Source organism: Saccostrea echinata, unplaced genomic scaffold, assembly GCF_033153115.1.
Source record: "Saccostrea echinata isolate AGI-Se365-2 ecotype Australia unplaced genomic scaffold, CSIRO_AGI_Sech_v1 ptg000054l, whole genome shotgun sequence".
Classification (NCBI taxonomy): domain Eukaryota; kingdom Metazoa; phylum Mollusca; class Bivalvia; order Ostreida; family Ostreidae; genus Saccostrea; species Saccostrea echinata.
Genome location: NW_026889803.1, coordinates 64,720,840 through 64,737,803, shown reverse-complemented (window position 1 = coordinate 64,737,803; position 16,964 = coordinate 64,720,840). Strand labels below are relative to the sequence as shown.

The 16,964-nt window shown below is 42.1% G+C and overlaps 1 protein-coding gene across 1 annotated transcript in view; it reads left to right on the top strand.

Annotated features, from left to right (window-relative positions):
• Nucleotides 1–16,964, top strand: part of LOC133171747 (uncharacterized) — a 36,761-nt gene continuing 19,797 nt past the window's right edge. The window contains exons 1-19 of the mRNA XM_061306540.1: nucleotides 1–214; nucleotides 373–487; nucleotides 619–758; nucleotides 879–990; nucleotides 1,194–7,666; nucleotides 7,827–7,941; nucleotides 8,154–8,341; nucleotides 8,454–8,568; nucleotides 8,834–8,973; nucleotides 9,136–9,180; nucleotides 9,425–9,536; nucleotides 9,724–9,839; nucleotides 10,858–10,896; nucleotides 13,229–13,343; nucleotides 13,767–14,002; nucleotides 14,286–14,400; nucleotides 14,583–14,719; nucleotides 14,947–15,061; nucleotides 15,274–15,422. Coding sequence (XP_061162524.1) covers nucleotides 34–214; nucleotides 373–487; nucleotides 619–758; nucleotides 879–990; nucleotides 1,194–7,666; nucleotides 7,827–7,941; nucleotides 8,154–8,341; nucleotides 8,454–8,568; nucleotides 8,834–8,973; nucleotides 9,136–9,180; nucleotides 9,425–9,536; nucleotides 9,724–9,839; nucleotides 10,858–10,896; nucleotides 13,229–13,343; nucleotides 13,767–14,002; nucleotides 14,286–14,400; nucleotides 14,583–14,719; nucleotides 14,947–15,061; nucleotides 15,274–15,422 — 8,758 coding nt within the window. The 5' untranslated portion in view covers nucleotides 1–33. The remainder of the gene's footprint in view (nucleotides 215–372; nucleotides 488–618; nucleotides 759–878; nucleotides 991–1,193; nucleotides 7,667–7,826; nucleotides 7,942–8,153; nucleotides 8,342–8,453; nucleotides 8,569–8,833; nucleotides 8,974–9,135; nucleotides 9,181–9,424; nucleotides 9,537–9,723; nucleotides 9,840–10,857; nucleotides 10,897–13,228; nucleotides 13,344–13,766; nucleotides 14,003–14,285; nucleotides 14,401–14,582; nucleotides 14,720–14,946; nucleotides 15,062–15,273; nucleotides 15,423–16,964) is intronic.

Sequence of the window (16,964 nt, the reverse complement as noted above, 5' to 3'; positions counted from 1 at the left end):
CCAACCTACCCACCAGTGTCTGCCTCCTGCACAATGCAGCCTGACACAAAGGACCCTATCTGTTGTAAGGTGCCCTACTGTAATGGTGTGGCTGTTACTGGGACTATTAGTGGAGGAAGTGTGATCCCCACCCCAGCACCCAATCCCCAACCCACTGCTGCACCCTCTCCAGGCTCCAATGTAGCCACTCCCACTCCTGCCCCCACATTGCCGGGTTTGTTGTTGTCAAAATATTGACTCTAAGATCAGTTTATTTGCTTATATTCTAATATTACTGCTCTGACTCTAATGCTAAGAATAATTCTGGTTTTTGGCAGCTGCACATTTATTTCATTTTAACATAATGTCAAAGAGTATGAATGTTTTTGGCAGAGGTGTGTGTCTACAAAGGCAAGCAATATGGACAGGATCAGAAATGGCAGGATGGATGTGATTACAACTGTGTTTGTGTTGATGCAAAAGCAGGTGTCTACCAGTGCACAGAAAGGTTATAGAAGATTTGTTTACATTAAATATTTAATCATACACAATAAGTCAGTTATCAGTTTATAGATTTACTTTCAATCTTATTTTAAAATCTGTTTGACAAACTTTGTAATTTGCAGCATTTTATTTCAGATGTCCTAAGTACTCCAAACTGGCAGACAACTGTCATTTGGAGAGAGACATTTTGAATCCCTGTTGTATGAAGCAAGTATGTGATCCTAGCAAAACTACAGTAGCTCCCAGTTCTGGGGCCACCCCCAAACCTGTTCCACGTAAGCTCTCTGATATATTAGAGTCAAGGCCTGCTCTGTATTAGTAATCTAATGCATACAGTAAGTTGGTTCCTTATTCACTGAACTACATGTACCTAGAGCTTATTATTGTTCTTCCAGACTGTGTGTACAACGGGGCTTTGTTCAAAGAGGGAGAATCCTGGGCTGATGGTTGTGATCTTACCTGTACGTGTGAAGATGCAGAAAAGGGCTATTACAGGTGTAATGACAGGTATGAACAGGTTTTATTATATTCAGACTTAAAGCAATAATTATTAAAATAAATTTGAACTTTCAAAAGGATTACAATGATGTACATATTAAGTGTTACCATTATTATACACCTGAAGAATGTATTTTACAGATTGCACAAATTTATGGAATAAAAGGGCTGATTTTATTTTGAAATTGATAAGAAACATATTTTTTGCCCAGGTGTCCAAGATATGATAATTTACCTGCTGATTGTCCAATGGAGACAGATCCTAGAGATTCTTGTTGCAAGCGCCCTCTCTGTAGTCCAACCAGTGCTCCAACCCCTCCCCCCACACCAGCCCCTCAGACCATACCTCCATCTCCATTTGTCCCCCCAACAGCATCTCCAGGGGTCCCTATTATTCCTGGCCAGACATTTATACCTCCACATTTTTACATTACTCCAGGACCAGGTCTCACATATGCCCCTGATAAGCATCCTACCCCAGGGCCAGGGCTGACATATGCCCCAGAATTATTCCCCACACCATTTAAAATACCAACTTTGGCTCCTGGACAAACTTTAGCACCTGGGCAAACGTTGATTCCTCCAGGAATTTATTTGACACCTTCCCCAGGTATGACATTTGCTCCAAATGCCAGACCCACTCCAGCTCCAGGGATGACATATGCTCCCCATGTCTTCCCTACTCCGTTTAAATTGCCGACTTTGGGACCCAATCAAACCTTAGCTCCAGGGCAGACTCTTATACCACCATTTTACCTGACACCTGCTCCTGGCATGACATATGCTCCAGGCCAGAGACCAACCCCAGCACCTGGTCAAACATATGCTCCAGAGTTATTCCCAACACCATTCAAAATCCCAACCCTAGCCCCTGGACAAACATTAGCACCGGGACAGACATTAATTCCACCTGGTATCTATCTGACACCTTCACCTGGCCACACATATGCTCCAAATGCTAGACCCACTCCAGCTCCAGGCCTGACATATGCCCCTCATGTGTTCCCAACACCATACAAGCCACCAACATTGGCACCTGGTCAAACTCTGGCTCCTGGACAAACATTAATCCCACAATTTTATCTAACCCCAGCCCCAGGAATGACATATGCCCCAGATAAGCATCCTACCCCAGCACCAGGGATGACATATGCTCCAAATCTTTTCCCTACACCATACAAACCACCAACTCTGGCTCCAGGTCAAACCTTAGCACCTGGGCAGACCCTTATTCCTCCAGGAATTTATCTAACACCAGGTCCATACCAGACATATGCTCCAGGCTATCAACCAACACCTGGACCTGGAATGACATATGCCCCACATGTTTTCCCAACACCATACATGCCACCTACATTGGCTCCTGGTCAAACTCTTGCACCAGGTCAAACATTGGTCCCTCCATTCTACCTGACCCCAGGTCCAGGAAGAACATATGCTCCCAATGCTCGTCCCACCCCAGCACCAGGGCAAACTTACAGACCAGAGTTGTTCCCTACTCCATTCAAGATTCCCACTCTTGCCCCTGGCCAAACTCTAGCTCCTGGACAGACATTAATTCCCCCAGGAATCTACCTGACTCCAGCTCCTTTCTCGACTTATGCACCAAATCAGAGACCAACACCTGGGCCAGGTTTGACATATGCACCTCATGTGTTTCCAACACCTTACATGCCACCGACTCTTGCCCCAGGACAGACCTTAGCACCAGGTCAAACACTGATACCACCAGGCATGTACCTGACCCCAGGACCATATCAGACTTACGCTCCAAACATGAGACCAACCCCTGCACCAGGACAGACATATGCACCTCATGTGTTCCCCACACCATTTAAAATTCCAACTCTTGCTCCAGGACAAACTCTGGCTCCTGGACAGACATTGATTCCACCTGGTATTTATCTGACACCTTCACCTGGCCAGACATATGCTCCAAATGCTAGACCCACTCCAGCTCCAGGCCTGACATATGCCCCATATGTGTTCCCTACACCATACATGCCACCAACACTTGCCCCTGGTCAGACACTGGCTCCAGGACAAACATTGATTCCACCTTATTATTTGACTCCAGCACCAGGACAGACCTATGCTCCAAACATGAGACCAACTCCAGCTCCAGGACAGACTTATGCTCCTAATCTGTTCCCCACACCATTTAAGTTGCCTACCCTTGCCCCAGGACAGACTTTAGCACCAGGACAGACATTAATTCCTCCAGGTATGTATTTGACCCCAGCTCCATATCAGACATATGCTCCTTGGTTGCAACCAACTCCAGGACCTGGAATGACATATGCTCCACATGTGTTCCCAACTCCATATATGCCACCAACTTTGGCCCCTGGACAAACTCTTGCTCCAGGTCAGACCTTGGTACCTCCACACTACTACCTCACCCCAGGTCCAGGATTGACATATGCTCCAGGCATGAGGCCTACCCCTGCACCAGGACAGACATATGCTCCAAATCTTTTCCCAACGCCATTTAAACTTCCCACTCTTGCACCAGGACAAACTCTGGCTCCAGGACATACACTAATTCCTCCAGGAATCTATTTGACCCCAGCCCCCTTCTCTACTTATGCACCAAACAAGAGACCAACACCTGGACCAGGCATGACATATGCCCCTCATGTGTTCCCAACACCATACATGCCACCTACACTGGCACCTGGACAAACCCTGGGACCTGGGCAAACTTTAATTCCACCACACATTTATCTAACCCCAGCACCAGGGATGACATATGCCCCTAATATGAGACCTACTCCAGCTCCAGGACAGACATATGCACCAGAATTATTTCCAACTCCTTTCAAGATACCAACACTTGCACCAGGACAAACCTTAGCTCCTGGACATACATTGATTCCTCCTGGTATTTATTTGACTCCTGCACCAGGTTCCACATATGCACCAAATCTCAGACCAACACCTGGACCAGGTATGACCTATGCACCACATGTCTTCCCAACTCCATTCAAACTGCCTACTCTTGCACCAGGACAAACACTAGCCCCAGGACAAACACTTATCCCACCAAGGTTTTACCTCACACCAGCTCCAGGACAAACCTATGCACCAAACCAACATCCAACACCAGGGCCTGGATTAACCTATGCTCCAGAGTTGTTCCCAACACCTTTCTATTTACCAACACTTGGTCCTGGCCAAACCCTTGCTCCTGGACAGACATTGATCCCACACTTCTACATTACTCCAGCTCCTGGGCTAACCTATGCTCCAGATAAGAGACCAACACCAGGGCCAGGACAAACTTATGCACCAGAGCTCTTCCCTACACCATTCAAGATACCTACACTTGCTCCTGGTCAGACCTTGGCTCCAAGCCAAACACTTATTCCCCCTGGAATTTATCTGACTCCAGCACCTGGATCGACTTATGCACCAAATGCTAGACCTACACCTGGACCAGGTATGACCTATGCACCACATGTCTTCCCAACACCACTAATTTTGCCAACACTATCACCAGGACAGCCAATCTATCCTGGTCTGACATTTGTCCCACCTCAACTTTATCTAACTCCTGCTCCAGGTATGACCTATGCTCCTGACAAGAGACCCACTCCTGGCCCAGGTTTAACATATGCCCCTTATCTCTTCCCAACTCCATATATGCCACCAACATTGGCTCCTGGGCAGACGTTAGCACCAGGTCAAACCCTTGTTCCACCACATATGTATCTGACACCTGCTCCAGGCATGACCTATGCTCCCAATGCTCATCCCACTCCTGCTCCAGGACAGACTTATGCACCTGAATTGTTCCCAACACCTTTCAAAATTCCAACTTTAGCACCAGGTCAAACTTTGGCTCCAGGTCAGACCCTTATACCACCAGGCATTTATTTGACACCAGCACCAGGGTCAACTTATGCACCAAATGCTAGACCCACACCAGCTCCTGGTTTGACCTATGCTCCACATGTATTCCCCACACCATACAAGCCACCAACATTGGCACCTGGACAAACCTTAGCTCCAGGACAAACACTTATTCCACATATATACCTCACACCAGCCCCAGGAATGACATATGCCCCTGATAAGCATCCTACCCCAGCTCCTGGACAAACTTATGCACCAGACCTTTTCCCTACACCATTTAAGATACCAACTCTGGCTCCAGGGCAAACATTGGCTCCAGGGCAGACCCTTATTCCTCCAGGAATTTATTTAACACCTGGTCCATACCAGACATATGCTCCAGGCTATCAACCAACACCTGGACCTGGAATGACATATGCCCCACATGTTTTCCCAACTCCGTACATGCCACCTACATTGGCTCCTGGTCAAACTCTTGCACCAGGACAAACATTGGTCCCTCCTTTCTATCTGACCCCAGGTCCAGGAAGAACATATGCTCCTAATGCCCGTCCCACCCCAGCACCAGGGCAAACTTACAGACCAGAGTTGTTCCCTACTCCATTTAAGATTCCCACTCTTGCCCCTGGCCAAACTCTAGCTCCTGGACAGACATTAATTCCCCCAGGAATCTACCTGACTCCAGCTCCTTTCTCGACTTATGCACCAAATCAGAGACCAACACCTGGGCCAGGTTTGACATATGCACCTCATGTGTTTCCAACACCTTACATGCCACCGACTCTTGCCCCAGGACAGACCTTAGCACCAGGTCAAACACTGATACCACCAGGCATGTACCTGACCCCAGGACCATATCAGACTTACGCTCCAAACATGAGACCAACCCCTGCACCAGGACAGACATATGCACCTCATGTGTTCCCCACACCATTTAAAATTCCAACTCTTGCTCCAGGACAAACTCTGGCTCCTGGACAGACATTGATTCCACCTGGTATTTATCTGACACCTTCACCTGGCCAGACATATGCTCCAAATGCTAGACCCACTCCAGCTCCAGGCCTGACATATGCCCCGTATGTGTTCCCTACACCATACATGCCACCTACACTTGCCCCTGGTCAGACACTGGCTCCAGGACAAACATTGATTCCACCTTATTATTTGACTCCAGCACCAGGACAGACCTATGCTCCAAACATGAGACCAACTCCAGCTCCAGGACAGAATTATGCTCCTAATCTGTTCCCCACACCATTTAAGTTGCCTACCCTTGCCCCAGGACAGACTTTAGCACCAGGACAGACCTTGGTTCCTCCAGGTATATATTTGACCCCAGCTCCTGGTTACACTTATGCCCCTGACAAGAGACCCACTCCAGGACCTGGAATGACATATGCTCCACATGTGTTCCCAACTCCATATATGCCGCCAACTCTAGCCCCTGGACAAACTCTTGCTCCAGGTCAGACACTCATACCTCATTTCTACCTCACCCCAGGTCCAGGATTGACATATGCCCCTGGCATGAGGCCTACACCTGCACCAGGTCAAACATATGCACCAAACCTGTTCCCAACTCCATACAAGCTCCCCACATTGGCACCAGGTCAGACATTGGCACCAGGACAAACATTGATACCCCCTGGTATTTATCTTACACCAGGACCTTATCAGACATACGCACCAAACCAAAGACCAACACCAGCACCAGGCATGACATATGCCCCACATGTGTTCCCAACCCCATACATGCCACCTACGCTGGCACCTGGACAGACCTTAGCACCAGGTCAAACATTGATACCACCACACATTTATCTGACTCCAGGTCCAGGAATGACATATGCCCCTAACATGCGACCTACTCCAGCACCTGGAATGACATATGCCCCTGAGTTATTCCCAACACCATTTAAGTTGCCCACACTTGCTCCAGGTCAAACTTTAGCACCTGGTCAGACCCTCATTCCACCTGGAATTTACCTGACACCATCTCCAGGAGTAACATATGCTCCGAATGCAAGACCTACTCCAGGACCAGGTTTGACTTATGCTCCACATGTGTTCCCAACACCTTTTAAATTTCCAACACTTGCTCCCGGGCAAACACTAGCACCAGGGCAGACATTGATACCTCCAGGAATATATTTGACTCCATATCCAGGTGCTACATATGCACCAGATGCTCACCCTACCCCAGGGCCTCACATGACATATGCACCATATTTATTCCCAACACCATTTAAACTACCAACACTTGCCCCAGGTCAGACTTTGGGACCAGGCCAGACCCTCATACCACCCCACATTTATCTGACACCAGCCCCTGGTATGACATATGCTCCAAATGCCCGACCCACACCTGCACCTGGTTTAACATATGCCCCAGAATTATTCCCAACACCATACAAACCCCCAACTCTAGCTCCTGGACAAACTCTTGCTCCTGGTCAGACTTTGATTCCTCCAGGTATCTATCTGACACCTGCACCAGGATTGACATATGCTCCTAATATGCGTCCAACTCCGGCTCCAGGAATGACATATGCTCCACATGTATTCCCCACACCTTTCAAATTGCCTACACTTGGACCAGGGCAAACACTTGGTCCACACCAGACTCTAATACCACCATACCCCTATCTGACACCATTACCTGGTTATACATTTGCTCCGGGGTTGGAGCCTACCCCTGCCCCAGGACTGACCTATCCTCCTTACCTTTTCCCCACCCCTGCCCCAGCCAGGCCACCCACACCTGAGCCTGTTCCCACAGCAGTGTCTGGAGTGATAACTGGTATTGGAGTGGGTGGAAATGGAAGTAAGTTGTGTCTTTTTATTGTGTTTAGTTATGATTAAGATAACCTATTATGAAAATCCAGAGAACTGCAAGACATGTTTTGATATTAATGGATGATTTTATGTCATATGATACAAGCACTGTAAATTGATTTGTACTTCAATATTTATGATTCCTCTAGGTGCATGTTTTTACCATGGAGTGGCCTATGGACAAGGTCAGAAATGGGAAGATGGCTGTCAACTTTTGTGTGAATGTATAGACATGCATATTGGCAGATACAAGTGCAAAGAAAGGTATATGATATTTGAACAGCATTTAAGTATGATAGTTTTCTCCAAGAATCAAATACCAACTTTAAGTGAAAACTTTTATTCTCTGTGTTGTATTTACTTCAAAATTATCTGATTAAAAAAGGTTATTATTTAGACAGTGTTCACTAAATTTTTATGGAATAATTTCCTCTGAACATTTTACTTAATTCAAAACGGCTGTAAACTATCAACAGATGCCCATCCTACCTGGATGTACCAAACAACTGCAGATTAGTGGTGGATCCAAAAGACCCATGCTGCAAAGTTCCAGAATGCTTTGACACCCCTACCCCAGCCCCAGTGACTCCACCTACCCCAGGTCTGTTCCCCACCCTGACTCCAGTGCCTACCAGTACACCAACACCAGCTCCTAAGATTAAAGGTGAGGTTATATTTAGGGTCTCCACAGGTAGTCAGATCTCAGGTTTGTTGCTTCTATTTCATTTACACTGTAGTAAATTGATGATTAAATTTAGTCACCGTCAATGTTTTAGACATGTGTGTCCATAATGGTGTACCGTACACACAAGGACAAAAATGGTTTGATGGCTGTAGTAAGGCATGCATCTGTGAAGATGCCAAGTCAGGCTACTATCGCTGTGATGACAGGTATAATCTATTTATAGATGGACTTTCACTTTTAGGAAAATTGTCTGTATAAAATACACTTAAGATTACTTGGAAATGATTCAAAACACTATGAATTGACACTTAATTTCAGATAGGAAATAGAAAGTGGACAAGTATAATTTTGTACTACTAAAATCTGAATTAAGCATCACAATGCTATTGATATCTTCATCGAGGACAGAAAAACAGATATGACCTTTTTGTTCATGCTGGGACCTAATGTAATACATTTTGTGATTTTAAGGTGTACGACATACACAAGTATCCCCTCACAGTGTACACTGGTGGCTGATCCTAAGGATCCAGAGTGTTGTGAAGTTCCTCAGTGTATCACAGTTCCACCCAATCCAACCAATGGCACAATTACCATCACAGGGGTCACAGGTCAGCAGTCAGATATCAGCCAATGGCATCACAGACTTTTAAATAGTGGCATTTTACATTCAATTTGAGTCATGTACATAAAAATGGTTCCTATTGACAGGTAAATGTGTGTAGAATTTATTAAGGCATTGACTGATTCTGTTTTTTTTTTTTACCTTACAGGTGTTGTGACAGGTGGTGGAATTGTTCCTACAACACCAAATCCAGGTAAGAAAATAAGGCTTGAGGATTTCATTGTTTGGGTCAATTTTTATGTATAAGTTTATTCACACTGTGAAAGTATAAAGAAAGTATAAATCCAAAAAAAACCCTTAAAAATTACATTAAACGCTATGAGGAGAGGCACATAATCTTGGGTAGTTTCAGATATTAAAATATGTTGAGTATTTGATGGCTGAGGTCATTGGATACTAAGATAATCAGGAGAGAGTAACCAATGCTTAACTTACAGGGTGTTTCTATAAGGGTAAATTCTATGGAGCCGGACAGAAGTGGCAAGATGGCTGTGATTACGATTGTGAGTGTATTGATGGCATGAATGGAAAATACCAGTGTACCCAGAGGTCAGTGTTTTGTAGTTACAAAAGGAAGTATCTATAAAACTTATATTTTACAAACATTTATTTGTTTGTGTAAAGGAACTTTTCAATATAGTAGTTGGTTGATTATATTTTACGGGATTTAAAACACTTGCATTTTTGTTTTGTTGACTTTATTCTTCTTGAATAACAACTTTGTTTAATTCAACAGGTGCCCCTCTTACCCCATTATTCCACCTCAGTGCCAGCTACAGCGAGATGAGAATGATCTGTGTTGCTACAAACCAAAGTGTGACTTCCTCAATCCTCCAAGCACTCCTTCAATGGGTAAGTCAAACTCCTACCAAATAGATTATAATTTCAGCCTGCATTGCATTACTGAAAATTTTCAAAGCTTGTTAGCAGTGAATGGGAAGGCCATGAAGGTCAATGGGACTATGGCGCACTTGTCAACATTTTTAATGGGCCATTTTGAAAATGAATGGGCCATCTATATATTCTGAAGGACCATGTAAGATTTAACAAAATGACAAATGAATATGAAATAGAAAAGAAAACATGTTTCTTTATTAAACAAATCTAATTTTTAACATATGCAGTGCAGCACATTTAAAGAAACCTGTTCATAAAATAATTTACCGCAATTTTTGGATCCATATCGTCAAAATTGAGCATTGGAAATGATAGGGTAATGTACCTCTTTGTGTTTCATATAATAGGAAGCGGTTTTTGATGGGTTTTAACCAATGAGAATTGTTGTATTAAAATGACTTCATTTAAAATGAATGTAAAAAAGTCCTATGCAAAATATTGCCAACTAACATCGATAAAAAATTGAATGCGCACCTTGGTGCCGCCAATGATTGATTTAATGCGCCAATTTTCACTTCAATTCAAAGCACATACTGACAATACTGATGAGATTGTTTTGATTTCTCACATTTCTACTTTAAATTTTCTGGACTATAGTTTTAATATTTTTTCATTAATACACAACAAGATTTCTATTTTTCTTAGGTATGAAGGATAAAGTTTACTTTGGGATACTGCAAGGATGTGTCAATCAAACGTCTCCCGAATTTTGTAGTTTCATTAATTTCCAGATAAAATAAGTTATTATTATATTTCCGTGTGAAATGCTATAGCAACATATAAGGCATGATATTGTAAGGAAAATGTGAGAAAATATTAACTTCAAATCTGTGTCTAGGCCCCTCTAAAGAAATTGAATAGTTTTCTTTTCTGATATATTCAGCAAATAAATAATAAAAGTTCTCCTCTTTTTTTTTGAAGTTTTTAATTTATTTCAAGAATGTTAAGTTATAAATCAAATTGATCTCTGCAGGCCCTACACTGACACCAACTCCACAGCCAACACCAGTGGGTGAGTGTTTGATAAACTGTCATTTCCAGATAATGAATGATATACACATTTGAATGTACAGTTGTAACTTGAAATTACACACAAAAAACTATCATTATTGGAATAAAGACTTAAGACATTTAAGCACTGTTGATAAGTTAGTAAATACACAGCATTAGCCAACATTTGTTCCATTTTTATTAGCTCACCTCAACGAAGTTGGGGGAGCTTATGTAATACCCTCGGCGTCCCAGGTTAAGGTTTTTGGAGCAGTTTTCTTTTCAAGTACTTCTATGGCCTATATTAGTCAGAGATGCATGGAGGATGCTTCTAGTGTGTTTCATTGTACCAGTCAAGGTTTCAGATGCTGCAATTTCACTTAAAGAATGACCAGGATAATGTTTTTGGAGCAGGTTAAAGTTTTTGGAGCAGGTCTCATTTCCAAGTAACTATAAACCCTATATTGACCAAACTTGCATGGATGATACATCTAAGAATGCACACTACTGGACTTACTTCTGATGCTGGTTCTGACCTACATTTTCCGGATGAGTGACTAGGTTAAAGTTTTTGGAGCAGATGTCATTTCCAAGTAACTATAAGGCCTATCTGAACCAAACTTGCATGGATGATACATCTAAGGATGCACACAACTGGACTTGCTTCAGATGCTGGATCTTACCTACATTTTCCAGATGAGTAACCAGGTTAAAGTTTTTGGAGTAGATCTCATTTCCAAGTAACTATAAGGCCTATCTGAACCAAACTTGCATGGATGATACATCTAAGGATGCACACTACTGGACTTGCTTCTGATGCTGGATCTGACCTACATTTTCCGGATGAGTAACCAGGTTAAAGTTTTTGGAGCAGATCTCATTTCCAAGTAACTATAAGGCCTATCTGAACCAAACTTGCATGGATGATGCATCAAGGGACGGACAATCTCAAACTTGCTTCAGATGCTGGATTTGACTTACATTTTCTGGATGAGTGACTAGTTTTAAGTTTTCAGATAAGTCTATTCCCAAGTAACTGCAAGCCCTATCAGACCAAAATTGCATAAATGTTGCATCTAGGGATGCAGACTCCAAGGTTATTAGTTTAGTGTGGGACTTTGCCTTACTTAAAGACAACATTCGTTGAGGTGAGCTCTGTAATCTCTGATTACCTATGTTATGGATTTACCAGGTGATTTGAATGTTGCAATAAAGTATTTTTTCTGGTGAATAATAAAAAAAAATGTATTTGTGACTTGTGAGGTTTTGTTAATGTTTTTTGGCAGCCTTCTGTGTGTACAATGGCATACCTTATTTACAAGGTTTTGTTAATGTTTTTTGGCAGCCTTCTGTGTTTACAATGGCATACCTTATTTGCAAGGTTTTGTTAATGTTTTTTGGCAGCCTTCTGTGTGTACAATGGCATACCTTATTTACAAGGTTTTGTTAATGTTTGTTGGCAGCCTTCTGTGTGTACAATGGCGTACCCTATTTACAAGGTTTAGTTAATGTTTCTTGGCAGCCTTGTATGTGTACAATGGTTTACCTTATTTACAAGGATTTGTTAATGTTTCTTGGCAGCCTTCTGTGTTTACAATGGTGTACCTTATTTACAAGGTTTTATTAATGTTTGTTGGCAGCCTTCTGTGTGTACAATGGTGTACCCTATTTACAAGGTTTTGTTAATGTTTGTTGGCAGCCTTCTGTGTGTACAATGGTGTACCTTATTTACAAGGTTTTGTTAATGTTTGTTGGCAGTCTTCTGTGTGTACAATGGTGTACCTTATTTACAAGGTTTTGTTAATGTTTGTTGGCAGCCTTCTGTGTCACAGTGTACAATGGCATACCCTATTTACAAGGTTTTGTTAATGTTTGTTGGCAGCCTTCTGTGTGTACAATGGCATACCCTATTTACAAGGTTTTGTTAACGTTTCTTGGCAGTCTTCTGTGTGTACAATGGTGTACCTTATTTACAAGGTTTTGTGAATGTTTCTTGGCAGTCTTCTATGTGTACAATGGCATAGCTTATTTACACAGGTTTTGTTAATATTTCCTGGCAGCCTTCGTGTGTACAATGGCGTACCCTATTTACAAGGTTTTGTTAATACTTCTTGGTAGTCTTCTATGTGTACAATGGCATAGCTTATTTACACAGGTTTTGTTAATATTTCCTGGCAGCCTTCGTGTGTACAATGGCGTACCCTATTTACAAGGTTTTGTTAATGTTTGTTGGCAGCCTTCTGTGTCTACAATGGCATACCTTATTTACAAGGTTTTGTTAATGTTTGTTGGCAGCCTTCTCTGTGTACAATGGCATACTTTATTTACAAGGTTTTGTTTATATTTCTTGGCAGCCTTCTGTGTGTACAATGGCGTACCCTATTTGCAAGGAGACAGCTGGAACAAGGGCTGCAGTCAAACCTGTCGATGTGATGATGCCCAGACAAACTACTACTCCTGCTTTGACAGGTTTGTATATATCTATCTTACATACATATATTTAGCGCTGTAAAAAGCATGGAAATGATGCTCTGTATGTCTTATTAACAGAAGTAAAGCTATAGACTGGATGGATCTAGAATTAAGCAATATAGCTTTTATAGGGAAGATGACTCTTTTTATCTAAAGCATTTTCTTTTTGAGAATTTTATGTGAAATTGTGCAATGTTGTATTTTCACAAATATAAAGTTCTTTTAAAAATATTTACAAAATGCATGTACATGTATGTAACTATTTACTGTATGGACCATGCATGAAAATTATGTGTGGTGACTAAATGCACCATTATAAATCAAATACAGTAACTTTTTATGTACATGAAAAATGATGTTTATTAACATTTTTATGTTTTCTTCAAAATGAGAGCAAAAATATTGTATTGACTCATCTAGGTGTCCTTCATTTAACAACCTACCTGATGGATGCAAAATGGAGGTAGATCCAAATGATGCTTGCTGTGAAATACCAAACTGTCCCAATGTTCCTACCCCAGCACCATTCAACAAGCCCACCCCCGCTCCAGGAGTGTCCCCCAGTCCTACTTATCCTGTTCCTACACTGGCACCAGGAGTTATATCAGGATTTGGACCTAAACCTGACCCCAATACTGGAATTGGACAATACATTGGTGAGTTATATTAAAAGACTATCAACAGATTATAATTCATACAGTTTAATATATCACTCACCAGTGAAATGTTTTATGATGTTACAATGCTATTATGTACAGCAGAACTCGTTTAGTATGAACACAGATAGTGTGAATTCACGGATATAACAAAGTGTTCTTGGATCCCCAACTATATAAATTTAACGAATTCCTTATACAGATATATCGAATTACGGATATAGCAAAGTAATTTCACAGGTCCCAGTGACTTCTTATAACTGTGTTTTATTGTATATTGAAGGTTTCTGCGAATACAAAGGCGTGAAATATCACAAAGGAGACACATGGACAGATGCCTGTAGCTACAAGTGTCAGTGTATTGATGAAGCATCAGGTGCTTACACCTGTACAGAAAGGTGTGTCTCTCAGTTTTATATGTAGTCTTTCTAGAAACTTGAAGGGTTTTTTTTGTATAGATACTGAATGATTAAAAAGTACTGTTGTTGAAAGTATCTAATAAACATGTATTTCTTCAAAACAAATCCAGAAACATAAGTTTGTGCATATGTGTAAGTTATTGTTTTTTTTTTTCTTTCAGGTGTCCAAGATTTGCTGCTCTGCCACAGTCCTGCTTTATGACCACTGACCCCAGTGACCAGTGCTGTAAGATTCCAACCTGTCCAAGTACACCCACACCTGGTCCATTAGGTCCAACACCTTCACCCACACCCAAAGGTATTACACCCATACAGTATTCATTATGTATATATGGCACTTTATCTAAAATGTCAATTCACCTGTTGAACATTTCACCTTCATTGATTTTTTAGGTGCATTCACATCTTCATTACAAAATAAAGACAATGAAATTTTAACCTAAAATGGAAGTACACTGGGTAGTGTACATGTAAAGCCTCTTTATACAGTTTTCTATATACCGGTGGTGCTATTCTGTATTATAGATGTGTGTGTCTACAATGGCAAGGCTTATACTCAAGGACAGAAATGGTCAGATAAATGTGACAAAAACTGTGTCTGTGATGATGCCAAAAAAGGACTCTACACTTGCACTGACAGGTAAGGGGTTTATATCCAGTACTTCAAATGGTTTATTGGCCTCTAGTTTGGCTAGATATGTATTTAATTTGTATAATAAAGCATAGAAAAAAAATGAATAACTAAGGAGAGAATTGTATCTAATAGATTTACCATGTACCATTTTATTTTTATAAACACACTATCGACACTTTGTGCATGTGATGTTACTAACAAGTTTGCTGTTAAAACAGATGTCCTAAATATGATAACATTCCAAGTTCGTGTGTAATGGTGGCTGACCCCAACGACCCCAGCTGTTGCCAGGCTCCAAAGTGTGGCAACGTGACAGCTGGTGTCACAGGCAGCATCACAGGAAGTGGGCAACCCCCAACTGTCAACAGTAAGTAATGCACCACAACCCCCAACTGTCAACAGTAAGTAATGCACCACAACCCCCAAATGTCAACAGTAAGTAATGCACCGCAACCCCCAAATGTCAACAGTAAGTAATGCACCACAACCCTCAACTGTCAACAGTAAGTAATGCACCGCAACCCCCAACTGTCAACAGTAAGTAATGCACCGCAACCCCCAACTATCAACAGTAAGTAATGCACCACAACCCCCAACTGTCAACAGTAAGTAATGCACCACAACCCTCAACTGTCAACAGTAAGTAATGCACCGCAACCCCCAACTATCAACAGTAAGTAATGCACCGCAACCCCCAACTATCAACAGTAAGTAATGCACCACAACCCCAAAATGTCAACAGTAAGTAATGCACCACAACCCTCAACTGTCAAAGTAAGTAATGCACCACAACCCTCAACTGTCAACAGTAAGTAATGCACCGCAACCCCCAACTGTCAACAGTAAGTAATGCTCCACAACCCCCAACTGTCAACAGTAAGTAATGCACCACAACCCCCAACTGTCAACAGTAAGTAATGCACCACAACCCTCAACTGTCAACAGTAAGTAATGCATCACAACCTCTATATGTCAACAGTAAGTAATGCACCACAACCCCCAACTGTCAACAGAAAGTAATGCACCACAACCCCCAACTGTCAACAGTAAGTAATGCACCACAAACCCCAACTGTCAACAGTAAGTAATGCACTGCAACCCCCAACTGTCAACAGTAAGTAATGCTCCACAACCCTCAACTGTCAACAGTAAATAATGCACCACAACCCTCAACTGTCAACAGTGAGTAATGCTCCACAAACCTGAAATGTCAACCGTAAGTAATGCACCGCAACCCCCAAATGACAGTAAGTAATGCACCACAACCCTCAACTGTCAACAGTAAGTAATGCTCCACAAACCCGAAATGTCAACAGTAAGTAATGCACCGCAACCCCCAAATGACAGTAAGTAATGCTCCACAACCCTCAACTGTCAATAGTAAGTAATGCTCCACAACCCTCAACTGTCAATAGTAAGTAATGCTCCACAACCCTCAACTGTCAACAGTAAGTAATGCTCCACAACCCTCAACTGTCAACAGTAAGTAATGCTCCAAAACCCTCAACTGTCAACAGTAAGTAATGCACCACAACCCTCAACTGTCAACAGTAAGTAATGCTCCACAAACCCGAAATGTCAACTGTAGGTAATGCACCGCAACCCCCAAATGACAGTAAGTAATGCACCACAACCCTAAAACTGACAACAGGAAGTATTGCAACCCCCATCCATAAGCTTATGATTCATGCATATTACTCCTGGTTGATGGAAGGTGAAGTGTGAAATTCTTTTTCAGTAATTTAGCAAAGTTAGAAACAATGAAGATTAATGTAACAGAATGCTTATTCATCATAAGAATAAACTCATTTTAACAGGATCTTGGTCACCAGAAAAAAATGAAACACTGGGTGGACATTGCTTCTTGTAAACCAACATGATGAACTTGAGTATTTTGAAATCCTCATGA